Source organism: Chrysemys picta, chromosome 2 (assembly GCF_011386835.1).
Source record: "Chrysemys picta bellii isolate R12L10 chromosome 2, ASM1138683v2, whole genome shotgun sequence".
NCBI lineage: Eukaryota > Metazoa > Chordata > Testudines > Emydidae > Chrysemys > Chrysemys picta.
Window position 1 is genome coordinate 234,788,909 of NC_088792.1, and position 16,656 is coordinate 234,805,564.

The following is a 16,656-nucleotide window of genomic DNA, read 5'->3' on the forward strand; positions in this document are numbered from 1 at the left end:
CTCCCATTCAGCACTCCAGCTTTCCAACAGGGAGATCAAAGGCCCTCTCAGCAGCTTCTGGGCAATCCATGCCCCAGGCAGCGGCAGTTAGATCAAAGGCCTTCTTCCAGTGTTACTGCACAAGCAGTGCTACCATCAGCAGCAGAACCTGCATCAGCAACATCTACCTCCCAATGCTCCAGCAGTGGAGGAGTTGACTTCTAACAGCTCAGATCCTGCTGTGTGCCTCATTGGTCCCAATCCAGCAGCCATTCAGCTTCCAACAGCTTACTTGGCACCTAGTGCATAACTAGGACTTCTGGTTGCTATGGTAATACAAATATGTATGAGTGGAGGGAGGAGTGTGGAAAGCCTGCTTTCCCCATTGGAATTTCCTTGGAGAAGACTGAGGGGAACCTCAGTCCTCCTTGTTTTGGGGTATCTTCTATGGGAGGGAAAATTAGGCCCAAAAGATGAGGATATGGGTTGTGACAGACAGCAAGTGATTAAGCTATGGAGTTACTGCACATCTTTATCTCTACAGTTTGGGAGTTTTGTATCTCTTAAATGTACAATGTCTTATTTTGCTAATGCTGCTTCGAGGGGAGGCTTAGATTTTAGCAGACCTTTTGTTTTTAAACAAGAAGGTGACAGAGCCAGCACAGGCTAGGTCATTAAGAGGGTTTAGGGGTTCCATGCTAAAGGCTTGGAAAGGAGTAGGACACAAAAGAAAGTCTATTTGTGTAGTTTGAGCTGACTTGTATTTTTATTCTCTTCATAAATATCCTAGTGAAATGAGAAACATAAAATGTTTTGTCCCTTAGGTAGCCCAGAAATGGCTAAACTATGTCTCCATAAAAGTGATCATGGTACACAGTAAGTTTCATTCCACTGCCATATAACAGATTTATAACCTCTCCCCTTTTCTTCAGCATCCTGCCCTTTGAAGCAGTTGTGTGCATGTACCGGTTCTTGGGAGCAGACAAGTGTATGTACCCTTTCATTGCTCAAAGAAAACAGGCTACAAACAACAATGAAGCAAAAAATGGAATTTAACACTGTTTTGTACGGACTGGCATTTGTAGCTCAATATGATCAAAAATGTTACATGACTGAGTTCTGAAGTGCACTTGCATCTAGCTGATGCAAATGTCAACATTTTACTGTGGCATTCTCTTTGATCTTAAACCTGTGTATTGAACTTAAAAATCAATGGTTTTTTTTACATGCTGTAAATAAACTGACTATAGAGTACTTGGAAAATGTGATAGGTAAAGTGAATTTAAAATGTAGCTGCCACCATTGTCCTTTAGACTGTTACTGTATGTACAGTAAAGCTAGTTATACTACTTTTTTGTAGAGATGCACTGTGTGAGATCTTTTCCTCAGACTGCCAATGTTTAAAAGCTGTCTACAACTAGAAGATGCAGTGTTTCAGAAATGGCTTTTTCTTTCTCTCTGTATTAAAACAAAATCATGCAATTTAAACTACTCCTACGCGTGACCTTTTTAGCTAATTCAAGGACTGATTATGAATGCATCTTTCTACATGTTAACCCAAGCTGTAAAGGACCCATGGCTGACCTGCGGTGTCATTCTTTTATGTAGTGACTGCATGCCTTCTATGTTTAAAAAGGAATTTGTAAATCTCCAATTCAAAGGCAAATAGATGTCTTTGGAATATTTTCAAAGCAAAGCTGTATTGGGCATCTCATTTTCTTTTTCCTGAGAAATGCGGTCTGTGGTTTAAACCATCCAACTCTTTCAAGTCACTTGACCTGAAATGTGCTCTGTCCATCACTCCTGCCCTAATAAACTACATTTTTTCTTCCTTCTTAATCTTCCTTCCATCAGCCCCACTGCACCCGCATCACCACACCCTCTGAGGAAGTTGTATTAAATTTCTGTAGCTGGGCTCTTGCCTAAAATACAAAGCAACTCCAGCAGAGATACAAATTGTTTATGTAAGTTCTGGTTTTGTGCCAACTATTAGCAAAAGAAAGAGAAAATAATGCTTGATGCAACTTTACATGTGGAATATGGAAGGGTGTAAAGACTTTTTTTGAAAGTTGTATTTGCATTGTAGAACAGCAAATGACATTTTTACAGTATTTTTTGTAAAGCAAACAATTTTGTGCCTTGAATTTGGTAATTTGTGTATTAGTGAAACATTGTAAAAGTGAACTTCTACCTCTGTATCTTAATGTATACCATCCACTTGTAAATTACTATCAAACAAATTATGTGATTACTTTTTTAGAATGTCTTGTTAAATAGTGACCAATGTTTGTTTATTAAAGTGAGCCACCTTTTACTTAAACCGTAATCAGGATGTTTCCTTGAACGGCTTATTGATGTCACAGTACTAACTTATTGATATCAGTTACATGGCCTTTGGCATCAACGTAGTTCAAATAATGAACAGTTACTCATTACTGAACTAACTTTCTGCATGTTCTAGAACCTGGTGGTACAACCCTTTAATGAAGGTAATGAAAGTCCTGCCTCAGTAAGGACTGCAGGATTAGGCCTCTGGTTACAGTGTTTCAAAGCGATCAAATCACTCTTTCACTAACTAACTGGTTACAGAAGCCACTCAAAATATGTGTTTATGATTTGTCTAACCTAAACAATCTTGGTTTTGGTTTTTGGCAGCACTTTAACTCCATCTGTTCAGAAACTGATAGACAATGCACTGTAACCCCCTAGTGTGCATACAGTTATTCTGTAACAATCTAAAGGATGCTTATGTGTCTATAGCTTATTTCAGTAAATATACTGTAATGCCAATAAGTACTGCTGTTACAGCATGCATATGAGGGGATTGTGCTGCACTGACTATATGCTACTTCAGTTTGTTTAGAAACTAATACACTGGGTGTAGACTAGTCTTTGTACCATATCCCCCTATATAAACAACCAACTTTTTAAAAAATAAGTGCTGTTTTTTCAAGGCTATACTTCTTACCATTACAGAAAATACAAGTTCTCTCAAAGGAGCAAATTTGGTAACACAGGAGGGAGAAGCTAGCTTGAAGCTGCTTCATTTCCTAAGTTAGACAAGTGTTGTGTTATTGTAAAAATTATTCTTTATGATAGTGACTTCAAATTGGAACTGGTTTAATAAGCTTTTACTTAGTCCCTGGCAGCCCTATACAGTTATACCGGAATGAGTTGGACTCTGTCCTTTTCTAGAATTAACTAAGTTTTTTGATTGTAGAATCTTCTTGTTTTCCCCTCATTTTCTTGCTGTAACATCCTGAGTTTGAAATTAAATACACCTCTACCCAGCAGCGTATTATCGCCTAGGCCAACAAATTTGCAGGGGCGGCAAATTTGCTCGCACCCCTTCCCCAAATCCCCGGCCCGCCGCCTCCTCCCCCCAGGCGCGCCACGCTTCCCTCCTTCCACCTCCCTCCCAGGCTTGCCACGCGAAAGCGCTGGGAGGCAGGGAGGGAGAAGTGAGTAGCGACGCACTCGGAGGAGGTGGAGCAGAGGTGAGCTGGGGCCCACGGGTGCGGGGAGTAACCCGGGGGGCCGGGAACCGCTCCCCACCCCAGCTCACCTCTGCTCCACCGCCACCATTCCCCGAGCACGCCGCAACTCCCCTTCTCCCCCCGTCCTCCCCAGGCTTGCCGCAGGGGAGCAGAGGTGAGCTCATGCGGCGGGGGGGGGGGGGGGGTGTGTGTGGCAAATTTGTTAATCTGCCACTGCCTCTACCCTGATATAACGCTGTCTTCAGGAGCCAAAAAATCTTACCACGTTATAGGTAAAACTGCATTATATTGAACTTGCTTTGATCCACCAGAGTGTACAGCCCCCCCGCCTCCTCGAGCACTACTGTACCACGTTATATCCGAATTCATGTTATATCGGGTTGCACTATATGGGGGTAGAGGTGTAGTTGCTTGCATATTTGGTCTGGAAGTTCTCTGAGAAACCTGCCGCCCCCAAATATTACTTTTATTCATTTTCTCATCTTAGTGACACTAACAAAGCCCAGTGGTCAGGGCACAAATGGCAATCCTTTAAAACGTGAGCCATGAAGTGTGCCTGTGCCTGTCTATAGTGATTTGAATACACTCCCTCCCAAAGCAAACCCTCATGAAGAAAATGCTGCATATGAAATAGATCTCTGAACAGTCATTCAGCTTCTACTTGAGTACAAAAGTACCCAAAGAATGGGAAATAGAACTGGCTGCCACAAAAGTAAAATCAACATACTCCTTTCAATAAGATGCCCAAAACAAAACCGATTGGGGAAGCAATGGTTAATGGAGGAATCTAATTGATTTAAATAGACTTTGTAATAAAACTCTGAACTCTAAATTCCAGATAGTTAACTAGACTGGCACTGCTTCCTTCCAAAGAAGCTAGAATGAACAATATTTCTGGGACAGTGGAGTCAGCGACATGGTGCTAAATAAACAAAATCCCAATTAATCTGGTGTGCTTCAGCCTGGCTATAAGATGGGGGCAGGGAGAAGCCCATGACTGGTTTTTGCCAGTTTAAAAAAAAAAAGGGGGGGGGCATGAATTTGCTTAAACCCTAACATTACTTAAACATAGATTAAGAAGTGGTTATTGTAGAGTCTTGTAGACAGCCCCAAGACTACAGTACTTTAAGATAGGTGCTTCCTTTTTTGCTTTGTGCTGAATCTACACAATAAATAGATCTTTCCCATAAAAAGCTTTCAAACTATAAGTTGGGGCACCTAGCTACCAGGTCAAAAGTAGAGATTAATTTAGTAGGGTGTTTGTTTCCCAGACTGTACTAATTACAATCCAGGCTATAATATTTCTCCAAATCTCTTTAAAAATCAGTGTCCCTATCTAAAAGCCTCACATTATCTTTCAAACAAATTGCCCCGTACTGATTTAAAACCAACTGTGTGCCTGGCCAAGTGTCTATGGGCTTTAGATTACTGCAACCTTTGTTTCCTAATCCAGGTAAAAACTCTTGCAGCAGTGATACCTGGGCCTGGCTAAAGCCTAGTCATCAGCACAGCTAGTGGTCTTATCTAAGGAGTCTATGATGAGCTTTCATTAGTGGTGAATTTACAAAGCATACCAAAAGCATACATATTGTGCAATTTAGCTGCTGTTTTTTCATCAGTTTATTAGATGTTTACACTAGCCCTTAATCACCAAAGTTCCCACTGTTACTGGTTCAGCTCTGGTGGTGGTAGCAACCTTGAGACCACTAGATGTACGTACAGTAGCTAGGGTGACCAGATGTCCCGATTTTATAGGGACAGACCCGATTTTTGGGTCTTTTTCTTACATAGACCCCCACCCCCTATCCCGATTTTTCACATTTGCTGTCTGGTCACCCTAACAGTAGCAAATGGCTGTAGTTTTTAAGTACAATGCTTGCCTAACTGCTCAGAGCAGGTCTATGTATTAGCATGCTTAAAGTGATGGTGGCTGCCAAATTCTTGTCTACATCAATGCTAGCTGTGGTAGGAAATGTGAGAAATAAGCAGTGTACAGATGAGACCAAGGCTGCCAACAGAAGGACCACAAACAAGAACAGGTCCTAAAAAAATGTTGTGAACTTTCTCATCTCCCTAATATCCCCTATCCAAATGCCATCCTCTGTCTGCTTGCTGTGGCTTAAAATAAAATCAATTTAGTGATTGCTCTCTGAACTTCATTTCCAGAGTTATAAAAGTGATCCTCTCTGTTAAATAACCACAATCTTATATTAAAGTTTAATTTGTTGTTGACATACATCTTTTAGTATTTGCAATATAAGGCACTTGGTCAGTTCCAGAGACAGCTGGGAATGTATGAGGAATGCTGCAGAAGGGGGAAGGTGCAGGCTGTTCAAGTGGTTAGGTAAAGGGTCTCTCTCTAGAACACTTTCATGGCCCACTAGAGGAAATTGATCAATACAGAGACAAATAAGCAAATTCACTAGTTAGGGCAACCGGCCTACCTTTATTGAAACCTCCAAAGACCATAAAATGTTTGTAACCTTTCTGATGGAAGTAATTTTAAAAAAATAAATTTAAAAGTATTTTAATAAAGGAGCCTTATTTATAGTCTGAGGAGTGCTTCTCAGCCACAGCTGTTGATGAGATTGCGATTTTCTCAAGAGAACAAGTCGTTTCACCCTCACTTAAAGAGAGAGGCACTCATTTAAACTGACTAGTTTGAGTCACTGCCTAAGAAAGTCAAACCAGGGGGTCAGAAATGCCAAGCCCAAAGTCTCTTCTCAAGACATGGTTTTAGTTGAAGTACAATTATGCTAGATTAGGGAGGTAGATACTCTAATAAGCAGCTTTCCTCCCTCCCCTGAATTTTTGGTATGTAAATATTTGCAGTCCAATTCGAAGAGTCTCATCTGAAGACCTGGAGTATCTAATGAGAACGGTTGGGTCAGCCAAACCATCCCCTTTTACTGAAGGGGCAAAAACACATGCAAATCCATAACTCATATGCTTGTGAGGCCCAAATCTCTTGTTTTCCAGAAACTGCATTTTTTCCTTTCCCTTTTCTTCTGACGCATGAACAGTCAGATGTGGAGATGCTTTCAGTGTTCCTGGGATCCACCTTGGGAAGCTGAGTCTTTGTTACTAAACATTTGGAATTGGACTTAAAATTATTTTCTCACATGGGACCCATAACAAAATCTGCTGCCTTGAAAATTTTTCAACTAAGTAGCCTGTGGGACTGAGAGGGCTGGGAAGCAGCGAAATTAATACAGCACTTTGGGCCAGGGGGAATGAGACAGAGCAAAAGCTAAAGCCCCACTGGGAAAATCATTAACCTCAGATTCTACAGCTGCTGTAACTTCCTGTTCCATCATTGCCTGGAGTTCTTCCTCAAGTTGCACTCCCTGAAGATAATTCCAGCAGCACAGAATCATAGAAAGGCAGGGCTGGCAGGGACCTTAAGAGGTCAAGTCCAGCCTCCTGCACTGAGGCAGGACCAAGTAAACCAGACCATTCATGACAGGATTTTGTATTTGAAAGCCTGAAGTTTCTCACCTGCCAGAGATACAGTATCTGACTGCTGTATTTCTCGTTGGGGATGGGTGCTCTGGTTTGGGTACAAAAGAATGGAAACTATTTGGAGAGGTGGGGGTTAAAAGGTGCTATGCATTTTTGTTTGTTTATAGTTGTTTTTTTGCCTCTGCGTCTCTGAGCCCAAACCAGGCAATTCAGAAAGAGCGAAATGAAGTCAGAGAGGCTATTCTTTTGGCATTTTCTGACTGGCCTGCACACACATTTCTAGCCCAATTTCAATTACAGCTACAGAGGGGAGAGGTTGAATTGCTTGTCCTCGGAGCTATTTGGTGGCTTAAAACAAAGACGTCTCTGACATTAGAAAAATGCAACACCAGCCAGAATGCACAGAGCACACTTTCTGCTAACTCCCATCCTCTCTGCTCTCCATCTTAAAAAAATAATATCTTCCTTTTAGGGGGCATGCATTTGCAGGTGTTTTAAATAATGTTTCAACAGTAAAAATCTGTGTTGTCCTTCCCCATTCAGGGAGGCAAAAGAGCAGCAATTGTCTCATTTTATTGTAAGTCTAGATCCGAGTAAGAGCTCTAGTTGACACTGACACAGAGGAGCCAAACTACCACAGGAGGAAAAAATGTCATACAGGTTTCATTGATTTAACACACACATTTTATAGGAAGGCTTCTAAATCCCTTCATGTAAAATGATGTGAGCCTATGACATTCCAGGCAAAACGGAAGCTAAAGAAAACTGAGATGCAGCTCACTACCATTCTCTCTGCTGTGTCACACTTCCCTGAGCTCTCACCAGACACCCACAGCTGGTGCCTTCAGACTTTGCAGAGAGAACACTTGGAAATTTTGCAGGTAAAAAGCCAGTCTCTGATGCCACCATCAGCTGATGAGTCACAAATGTGATCCCTCCTGCGTCCTTCTGAACACACCAGCCTCTGAAATGTAGAATTAAAATCCTATTATCGTCTGTTACTTGTATTGCACAAAGATTTGGATCCAAAACAAGTTACACCCATGCAAGAGAGTAAGCACTTTTGAACTGATTTTTGGACACAGTCCACATTCTTAGGATCTGATCCTGCAAAGTGCTCCATTCAGGCAGATCCCCCATTGAAGTTAATGGGGCTCCTTGCAGGCATTCACTGACCTGGAGCTCATAGCCTGGGCAGGCAATAGTTATTTGGAAAGTTATTAGCAGGAAGTGGATGGAATTTTTACATTTCATTGTATAAATATTAGAGTTAATTACTACATGGCCTAGCGGTATTTGGACTGGACAAACTATCAATTCTTCATCAAGTGCTGGTCCCTATTTATATTCCACGGTGGGTTTGTGAATGTGTTCCATGCTCCTGGTGTTGGAGAATTCTTGTAAGCAGTCTCTGTTGGTCCACACATGTGCCCTTGCCTGCCTTGTGGTTTCAATGGAAGGCATAAAGGGCAGAGCAGAGTGGACTAACCACCTCTCCGGTTCTTTCTTACCGATGCCTGGCCTGGGTCAGAGCCTCCACTGTCCAGAGTTTTCCTTCGATTTCTTTGATCTGCAATTATTTCAAAGTTTGCCTTCATGTCTTATTGTGTAAAGGTCTTTATAGTTAGTAAGTTTTTAATAGTTTTCTAGTTAGATTTCCTCTCCTTGGGGAACCACCCTCTGCCTCCTCCCACATACCTCATTATGCGTATTGGACTATGCCCAGAACTCTAGGCTTTAAAAATGGTGTGTCCTGCCCCCTTTCCTTCTTGGTCAGCAACAACCACCAGTGCTGTTTGTACTGTCTCAGGGAGGCGCATAGCACAAAAGCTAAGTGTAATACCTGCTGTTCTTTCCCTAGCCATACCTGTGAGGCGAGGGAACCATGGTTTAGAAAACACCTCATGGAGAAGGCCATGACGCCACAGTCAGACCCAGGCTATAGGCCTCCCCACCCCTCACCCCCAAGCCCCTGTACATCAGCCTGAATCAACATGGTGTGCACCTCCTGCCATGAAGTCTGACTCTGTTGCAGGGGACTCCATTATCAACAGACCTCCTGTCGGGATCTCATCCAGAAGGCAGAGAACACTTGCACAAGCATAAAAGCAGGCCTTCTTCTAAGTCTGCTTTGAAGACATCTGACACAACTCTGCCTAAATCAAGCAAATCTTCTCATTCAATCCCTAAAGACTTAGTACATCTTAATTCCTAGGGCCATAACGCTAAAGTCCATAAGCCCAGGACTCTACTGGTACCAGACTCTGTGCCAGCGATACTCACTCCATTAATACAGTCCAAGTCAAAAACGTCATGATCTGTTGAGTCTGGCATGATCAGAGCTTCTACCATTGATGGTACTGTTGCTGTCTCACACTCCGGCTACAGGGGCCTCCATCCTCTGACCCCATGAGCACAAACGAATGGGACCCGTGGAAGTCCAGAGAGATCAGAAACTTTTATTACACCAGAGGCCATCTTTGCTCTTTCTGAGCTTCAGTTTCCCCCCATCACTGGGACCTTCTCTAAGGAGACTGTGACTCCACCAGAGGATGTTACCTTTAACGGAAGCCTATCTCCTCTTCCATCTACCCCTTCCATCCTCTGTCAGAACTGCCATTGGATACAGACACTCTCTTCTCTTACTTGGGAGAATCTGATCCTCCAGAGAGTCATCATCTCCCCCAAGAAATGTTAGTCCAGATAGATCCAGAGTCTCCTAGTACCAACCTCTGCTTTGACATTTACCTTGTGACAGTTGGTACCCCATGCTTTGGGGACCTCCACAACCTCTGCCTGAATGAACATACACACCATACTGGGGAGCAAGGGACCTGTATGCCAAATATACAGAGCCCATGCATTCTGCCAGGGAGCCAAAACAATATGGAGGACTTATCCTTGGATGAAACCCATCTTTTCATTGAAAAGGTGGATGAGTCCTTACATACTTTAAAGGGCTCCAGGGCCATCCACCACCCCATGGGAATATGTATACCTGCTCCAAAATGGAAGTATCACTAGCAGTCTTACAAACCTAGACCAGCATCTCAAGAGTTTTATCACCAGCAGTCTTTTGACCCTCCTCTTAAGAAACAGAGAGTACAGAAGTCTCATTTCCCTGTTTCTCCCACATCTACAGTGCCATCTCAATCCCATCCCTCAGCAAAAAAATATTTTGGATGGGAGTTTGGGAGCGGCAAACCATTTATGATGCCTCCACTACCCAATCTCCACATATTCTTCAGGGGCCGTTTAACACTCTATTTTCACAACTGGAGTACCCTAATAATGCACAAGTGGGGATCTATCAGGGATGGTCCAGATAATACTTAGTCCTGCCTTGAGTGCAGAGGACTGGACTAGAAAACCTCTCAAGGTCCCTTTCAGTCCTATGGTTCTATGATTCTATGATTAGATATCATCCATTCTGGCTATGCAATCGAGTTTATTTCCCTACCTCCTCCAAAACCTCCATTCCTGTCCCTCTTCATGGACCATTCTCATGAGGGGATTTTCAAATGCATTTTTTCCTTTCCCTTTTCTTCTGACGCATGAACAGTCAGATGTGGAGATGCCCAAGAAGACGGGAGGTGGGAGACCCTGTCCTCGATCTCGTCAATCATCTTTATTTGAAAACTGGTCACTCTGGCATCAGTAATCCCACCCCTGGAGAAAGACAAGTCATTTACAGCTCTTGATATGAACAATGCTTACTTTCAGATGGAAATTTACCCTGCCCACAGGCATTTTCTCAGATTCATGGTAGGCCCCAACCACTTTCAGTACAGGGTGCTCCCATTCAGCTTCAACACTGTCTCCATGGTCTTTACCAAGGTCTTTCTGGTCATAGCAGCTCATATCAGATGGAACAGCTTCACCATTTTCCCATCTTGACAAGTGGCTTCTCATTGCCAAGACACGTCAGGAAGCTTATGAGTTGACCTCATCAATGCTTCAACTACTTTCTTCTCTAGGCTTTATTGTGAACTTGAAAAAGTCTGTCCTCACTCCTGTGCAGACTATAGACTTCATAGGTGCCACCCTAGTTTCAGTCACGGTGAGAGCTTATCCACCAAGGGACAGGTTTCACAACATGAGGAACTCGATAGAGCAGGTTATACACAACCCTCAAGCTCCAGTCAGAACTTGTCCTTTTTCTCCTGGGGCACTTCAGGTACTTATGTTACCCATTTGCCAGACTCCACCTATGTTGCCTTCAGGCATGGCTCCAGACAGTCTATTCACCAACCAAATACAGCATGAATTCCATGGTCAAAATTATTTCCAGAGTAACATCTTCCCTGATGTGCTGAAAGGATCCCCTCAGGTTTGTGGGCATCCCCTTCCTACCATCCTCCCCAGAAAAGATTATAATTATAGATGGTTCTCTCAGGCTGGGGAGCCCACATGGACAGCCATATGGCACAGTGCACTTGGATACCCTATGAGACCAGGATGCACATCAATCTTCTGGAACTTCAGGCAGTCTCAGAAGCTTGCAAGGTTTTTCTACAATTCATCCATGTCCTCATAATGTCAGACAACAGGACAACCATCTTTTACATCAACAAACAAGGAGGGGCAAGATCAATCCCCCTGTGTGTAGAAGCGGTCATCCTGTGGAACTGGAGTATGAGGACTCAAATCACCCTGTCGACAGCTTACCTTCTAGGAACTCAGAATGTGTTGATGGACTCCCTCAGCAGGCATTTTGGTATCTATCACAAGTGGGAATTGCACAATTCAGTAGTAAACAGCATCGTCACTCAATGGGAGACTGCCTACCAGGATCTGTTTGCATCCCAAATGAACAAGAAATGCAACATATACTGTTCCAGAGGAGCTATAGGTCTACACTCTCCTTCCCCCTCCCCTGGTCAGACCATCTGAGCTATGCTTTTCTTCCCTTACCATTCCTACCTCGGGTCTTATGGAAAATTCATCAGAACAGGGCACAAGTCCTCCTCGTTGCCCACACTGGCCCAGACAGTTTTGTTTCCCAAATCTCCAATGACTGCCATCTCATCCTTCGATCAGCATCCAGTCCTTTTCTCATCTCTTGACCAGGAAAAGCGCAAGATCAAACATCCCAATTCTGAGGCACTTCATCTCATAGCTTGGTTTTTGAATGGGTGTCATCATTAGAACATTCCTGCTCTGCAGCCATACAAACCATAACTAATAATAGCAGGAAGGTCTCCACTAAGAAATGCTATTCAGCCAAATGCAAGCGTTTTTTCCATCTGGGCATAGCAGAAATATGATCCTGAATCAGCAGATATCCCCCATATTTTGGATTATATTCTTTTTCTCAAAACAGCTGGGCTCTCCCACAGTTCTTTAGAAGTCCACCTGGCAGCAATTAGTGCATGCCATCCACCATCAGAGGGTTATTCAATTTTAATTCACTGGTTGACTAGCAGATTCTTAAAGGGTGTAAACAGAACTTTTCTACCAGCAAGGAAACCTAATCCTCATTGGGACTTAAATCTTGTGCTTTTGGCGCTCTGTAACCCTCCCTTCGAACTGTTAGCTACCTGTTCCATGTCTCACTTAGCAATGAAAGTTGCATTCCTTGTGGCCATCACCTGAGCCAGAAAAGTGGGTGAGCTGGGAGTCCTAATGGCGGATCCGCAATACACTATATTCCACAATGACAAAGTCTCTTTACGACCACCTCCAAAATTCACTCCCAAACTAGCATCAGAGTTTCACATAAACCAATCAATCCATGTACCTGTGTTTTTTACCCCCCAAACTGCATGTATCTGAGGAGGAGAGGCGACTTCCCTCCCTTGACATACAAATGTTCTTGCCTTCTAGAAAAGATTGTCTCTAGCTATAGCAGAATGAGCCTGAGGTCAAACTAGATCCTCCCAGAGGATTTCTAAGCAGATCATTCTACAAGAGCACAAGCAACTTCACTGACATTGCTTCAAGAAATATCCTTAGTTGACATAAATTAAATTAATGGAGATATCCCATCTCCTAGAACTGGAAGGGACCTTGAAAGGTCATTGAGTCCAGCCCCCTGCCTTTACGAGCAGGACCAACTACTGATTTTGCCCCTGATCCCCAAGTGGCCCCTGCAAGGATTGAACTCACAACCCTGGGTTTAGCAGGCCAATGCTCAAACCACTGAGCTATCCCTCCCCCCACTGAGCTATCCCTCCCCCCTATGTACAGAGCAGCTACCTAGAATTCCATCCACGTTTGCAAGATATTATGCTTTAGTGCAGAACGCCTCCACTAACGCATCCTTTGGGACAGCAGTTCTCCAAAAAGCTCTGCCATTTACATTTTTTCACCCACCTCCTACTTGTGTATTGCTTGTCAGTTACCTATAGTAGAATACCCATAGGGACCTGCACTCGGAGAAGAAAAGGAAGTTACTTACCTTATAGTAACTGGAGGTTCTCCGAGTTGTGTGGTCCATATCTGTATGCCACCAGCTGCCCTCCTTCCCTTCTGGTTGGATCTTTACTGGATTTGCAGTAGAGTAGGAACTGGAGAGGTGGTTGGTCCACTCTGCCCTTTACCCCTTTGGTTGAAAGCACATGGAAAGCAAGAGTTTTCTAACTCAGTTTGCATGGAATGCATGCACACATCCATGATGGAATACAGATAGGAATCACATGACTTGAAGAACCTCCAGTTACAATAAGGTAAGTAGCTTCCCCTTTTCAACTATCATATAAAGGAATCCCTATGGTCCACATACTATTTTACAGCCATGTAGTTTCTTGTTCCTAACAGTTAGGATCATTGATATACAATAATACATACTGCATTTATATTTTATAAATGTATGCTTACCCCAGATAAAGTCTTCTGGGTTAGGCCAAAGTGAGGGAGAAGGACACTTGGAAGTATGATGGGCTAGGTGTAAAGGTTTGCAAATGACCTTCCATAAAGAGTTTTAGGAGTGGTGTTAGGAACTAGCTTAATAAATAAATGCAAATTATATATCTGCCTGAGCATCTGTACAGTAGATTCCTGCTAACAAGCTATTACTTACAAGAGCTCACAAATAATTTAATGAGAACTATTTGTGTACCCTTTTAAATATGGTAGTGTTGTTTACTTTCCCTGCAATTCCATTTTATTTAGGTACTTCTTTCTTACAAGAAACAGAAAGCCAGGCTGCCTTTTTAAGTCCACCGTTTAGGTCACCTGGACATTAATACTGATCCAACTCACAAATCAAAACTTTAGATGTCCAAGTTGCAGATACAATTACTGTAAATAGTAGTGGGGGCAAAAATGCACCCCTAAAGAGAGGCCAACTTTTGAAAATGTGGCCCAAAGCTTGAGAAGTAGAAGGGTATAGGCTCTCTTAGAAAACAGGTCCTCTACTTCAAAATAGTCTGTCTTATTTCTTCTACTTTTTTTAACTGGCGTGGAACCAGATGTTTTCACTTGAATTTGATCCCAGGCATTCCTGGTGATGTCAGACTCAGATCCAAAAGGTAATGATGAAGTCAAGAGTTGAAAAATTATCAAGGCCTAATCTTGCAATTTAGTCCCTTGTAAATCATTGGAGTTAGTTATTACAGGGCAGTTCTTACCAAACTAGTTCTCTTGAGAATTTGCATTAACATAGCCACCTGCTTTACTGTCAAAGAGATAAATTTCTTTGAAGGGAATCTTCCACTCTTGATTTTATTTATGGCTGTGGGGGATGGATGGATTGACTGGGAAACTCTTAGATTGTGAGTCTTGGGGCATGCCATTTCAGTGAATGGTGTAATTCATTTAGTTTGCTTGATAATTCACATAAGGTCATAAAATTAAACATACAGCATCAAGCAACTAAAAGCTCATTTGCTGGTGTGAACTTTACACTGATAAATATGAAGCTTAGCTGACCTCTTTATTTAAATCTATGATCATTTCAGAGCTATTCTGTAGCCTAATACTACACAGAAACTGCCATTGCATATGCCTGCTCAGTATCTTGATTGCCAGTATATGAATAGTGCATCTATGATTTTGAAAATGCCTCCACTAGGAGATAAAAGGAAAGCCAGGATAAGAAACTAGCTCAATGGGACAGATCCTTCAGCTGTAGCCTCATAGGTGCAGGTGCTACCCATGCATTGTAATTTGTAGTATCAGAGCATATGTTTGTGAATGGACAATGCTTTCTCTTGAATCAAAGCAGATAAGATTAAAATCTTTGCATACATTTATAAGCCATAGTTTGTTACAATTTAAAGCCTAAGAGATCCACACAAACATGTAGCATAGCTCAAATAACATTGTTTTTCCTTTCAGTCAAATGAAGAAACTTCACTGAGTGCAATAGAAATTCAAGATGGAAAATATCCGTTAGGTTTCAAGTCCATCCCCTACCCATACGAGATTGCTTCCGACTATATTTTCTCAAGTGTTTCCTCCAGTCTAGCTTAAAATGCCTTAATTGATGAGGCTTGCACTGCTTCCTTCAGGAGACTATTCCACTGTACACAGATCTGAGGCTAGGAAGCTTTTCCTTCCCTCAATTTCATCCTATTGTTTCTGGTTAGAATGCCTTCGACCGCTTTAAACAATTACTCTCCCTCATTGATGTGAATGTCTTTCATAGACAGGCAGCATACTCACAGTATTTAGCCAACATTTCATAGGTTCTGACTCCTTGGGTGCTCTGGGGCTGGAGCACCCATGGGGAAAAAATGGTGGGTGCTCCCACCCTCCAGCACCTCCCACCCGCCGGTGGGGCCCAGGGATCAGCGCCTCCCCCTCCCTCCTCATGCAGCCACCCACCATGATCAGCTATTTCATGGCATGCAGGAGGCTCAGGGAGGGAGGGAGGAGGAGCGAGGAGGCGGTGCTCAGGGAGGGGGCAGAACAAGGCAGGAAGAAGCAGGGTGGGAGTGGGGCAGGAAGAGGTGGGGCAGGGGTGGAGTGGGAGCAGGAATAGGCGGGGCGGGGTGGTGCCTTGGGAGAACGGATGGAGTGGGGGCGGGGCCTGGGGCAGAACTGGGGGTTGAGCACCCCCTGACACTTGGAAAGTCAGCACCTGTGCAATATTTATTGTAGAATCATAGAAATGTAGGGCTGGAAGAGACATTGAGAGGGCCTCTAGTCAAGCCCCCATTTCGCTAAGGCAGGGCCAAGTGTATCTAGACCATCTCTGAAAAGTGCTTGTCTAACCTTCCTTGGAAACCTATTCTAGTGCTTAACTATCCTTATACTGTAGTTAGAAAGTTTTTCCTAATATCTAACCTAAATCTCCCTTGATGCATATTAAGTCCATTACGGTAACTCCTCACTTAAAGTCATCCCAGTTAACGATGTTTCATTGTTACGTTGCTGATCAATGAGAGAACACGCTTGTTTAAAGCTGCACAATGCTCCCTTATAACGTTGTTTGGCAGCTGCCTGCTTTGTCCACTGCTTGCAGAAAAAGCAGCCCGTTGGAGCTAGTTGATGGGGACTTGGAACCAGGGTGGACCGGCAGCCCCCCTCAGCTCCCCACTCCCCTAAGTTCCCTGTGCGGCAGCCGCCCAGCAGGCTATCAATCGGCAGTTCAACTGTCCCTCCCCCCAGTGCCATGTGCTGATCCTGCCCTCTGCCTTGGAGCTGCTCCTGGGAGCCTTCTGCTTGCTGTGGGGGGGCGGGGAGGAGAGGAGGGGGGCTAATGTCAGGGTGTCCCCCTCCTCCCTGCTCCTGTCTCCGCTTACCCCATCTCCATATAGTGGGGAGTTGGGGG

At 43.4% G+C, this 16,656-nt stretch overlaps 1 protein-coding gene across 2 annotated transcripts in view; it reads left to right on the plus strand.

Moving 5' to 3' along the window:
• Positions 1–2,299, plus strand: part of RDH10 (retinol dehydrogenase 10) — a 42,649-nt gene extending 40,350 nt beyond the window's left edge. For both annotated transcript variants that reach the window (XM_005306793.5, XM_005306794.5), the window contains exon 6: positions 912–2,299. In XM_005306793.5, the coding sequence (XP_005306850.1) occupies positions 912–1,035 (124 nt within the window). In that variant the 3' untranslated portion in view covers positions 1,036–2,299. The remainder of the gene's footprint in view (positions 1–911) is intronic.
• Positions 2,300–16,656: the final 14,357 nt, after the last annotated feature.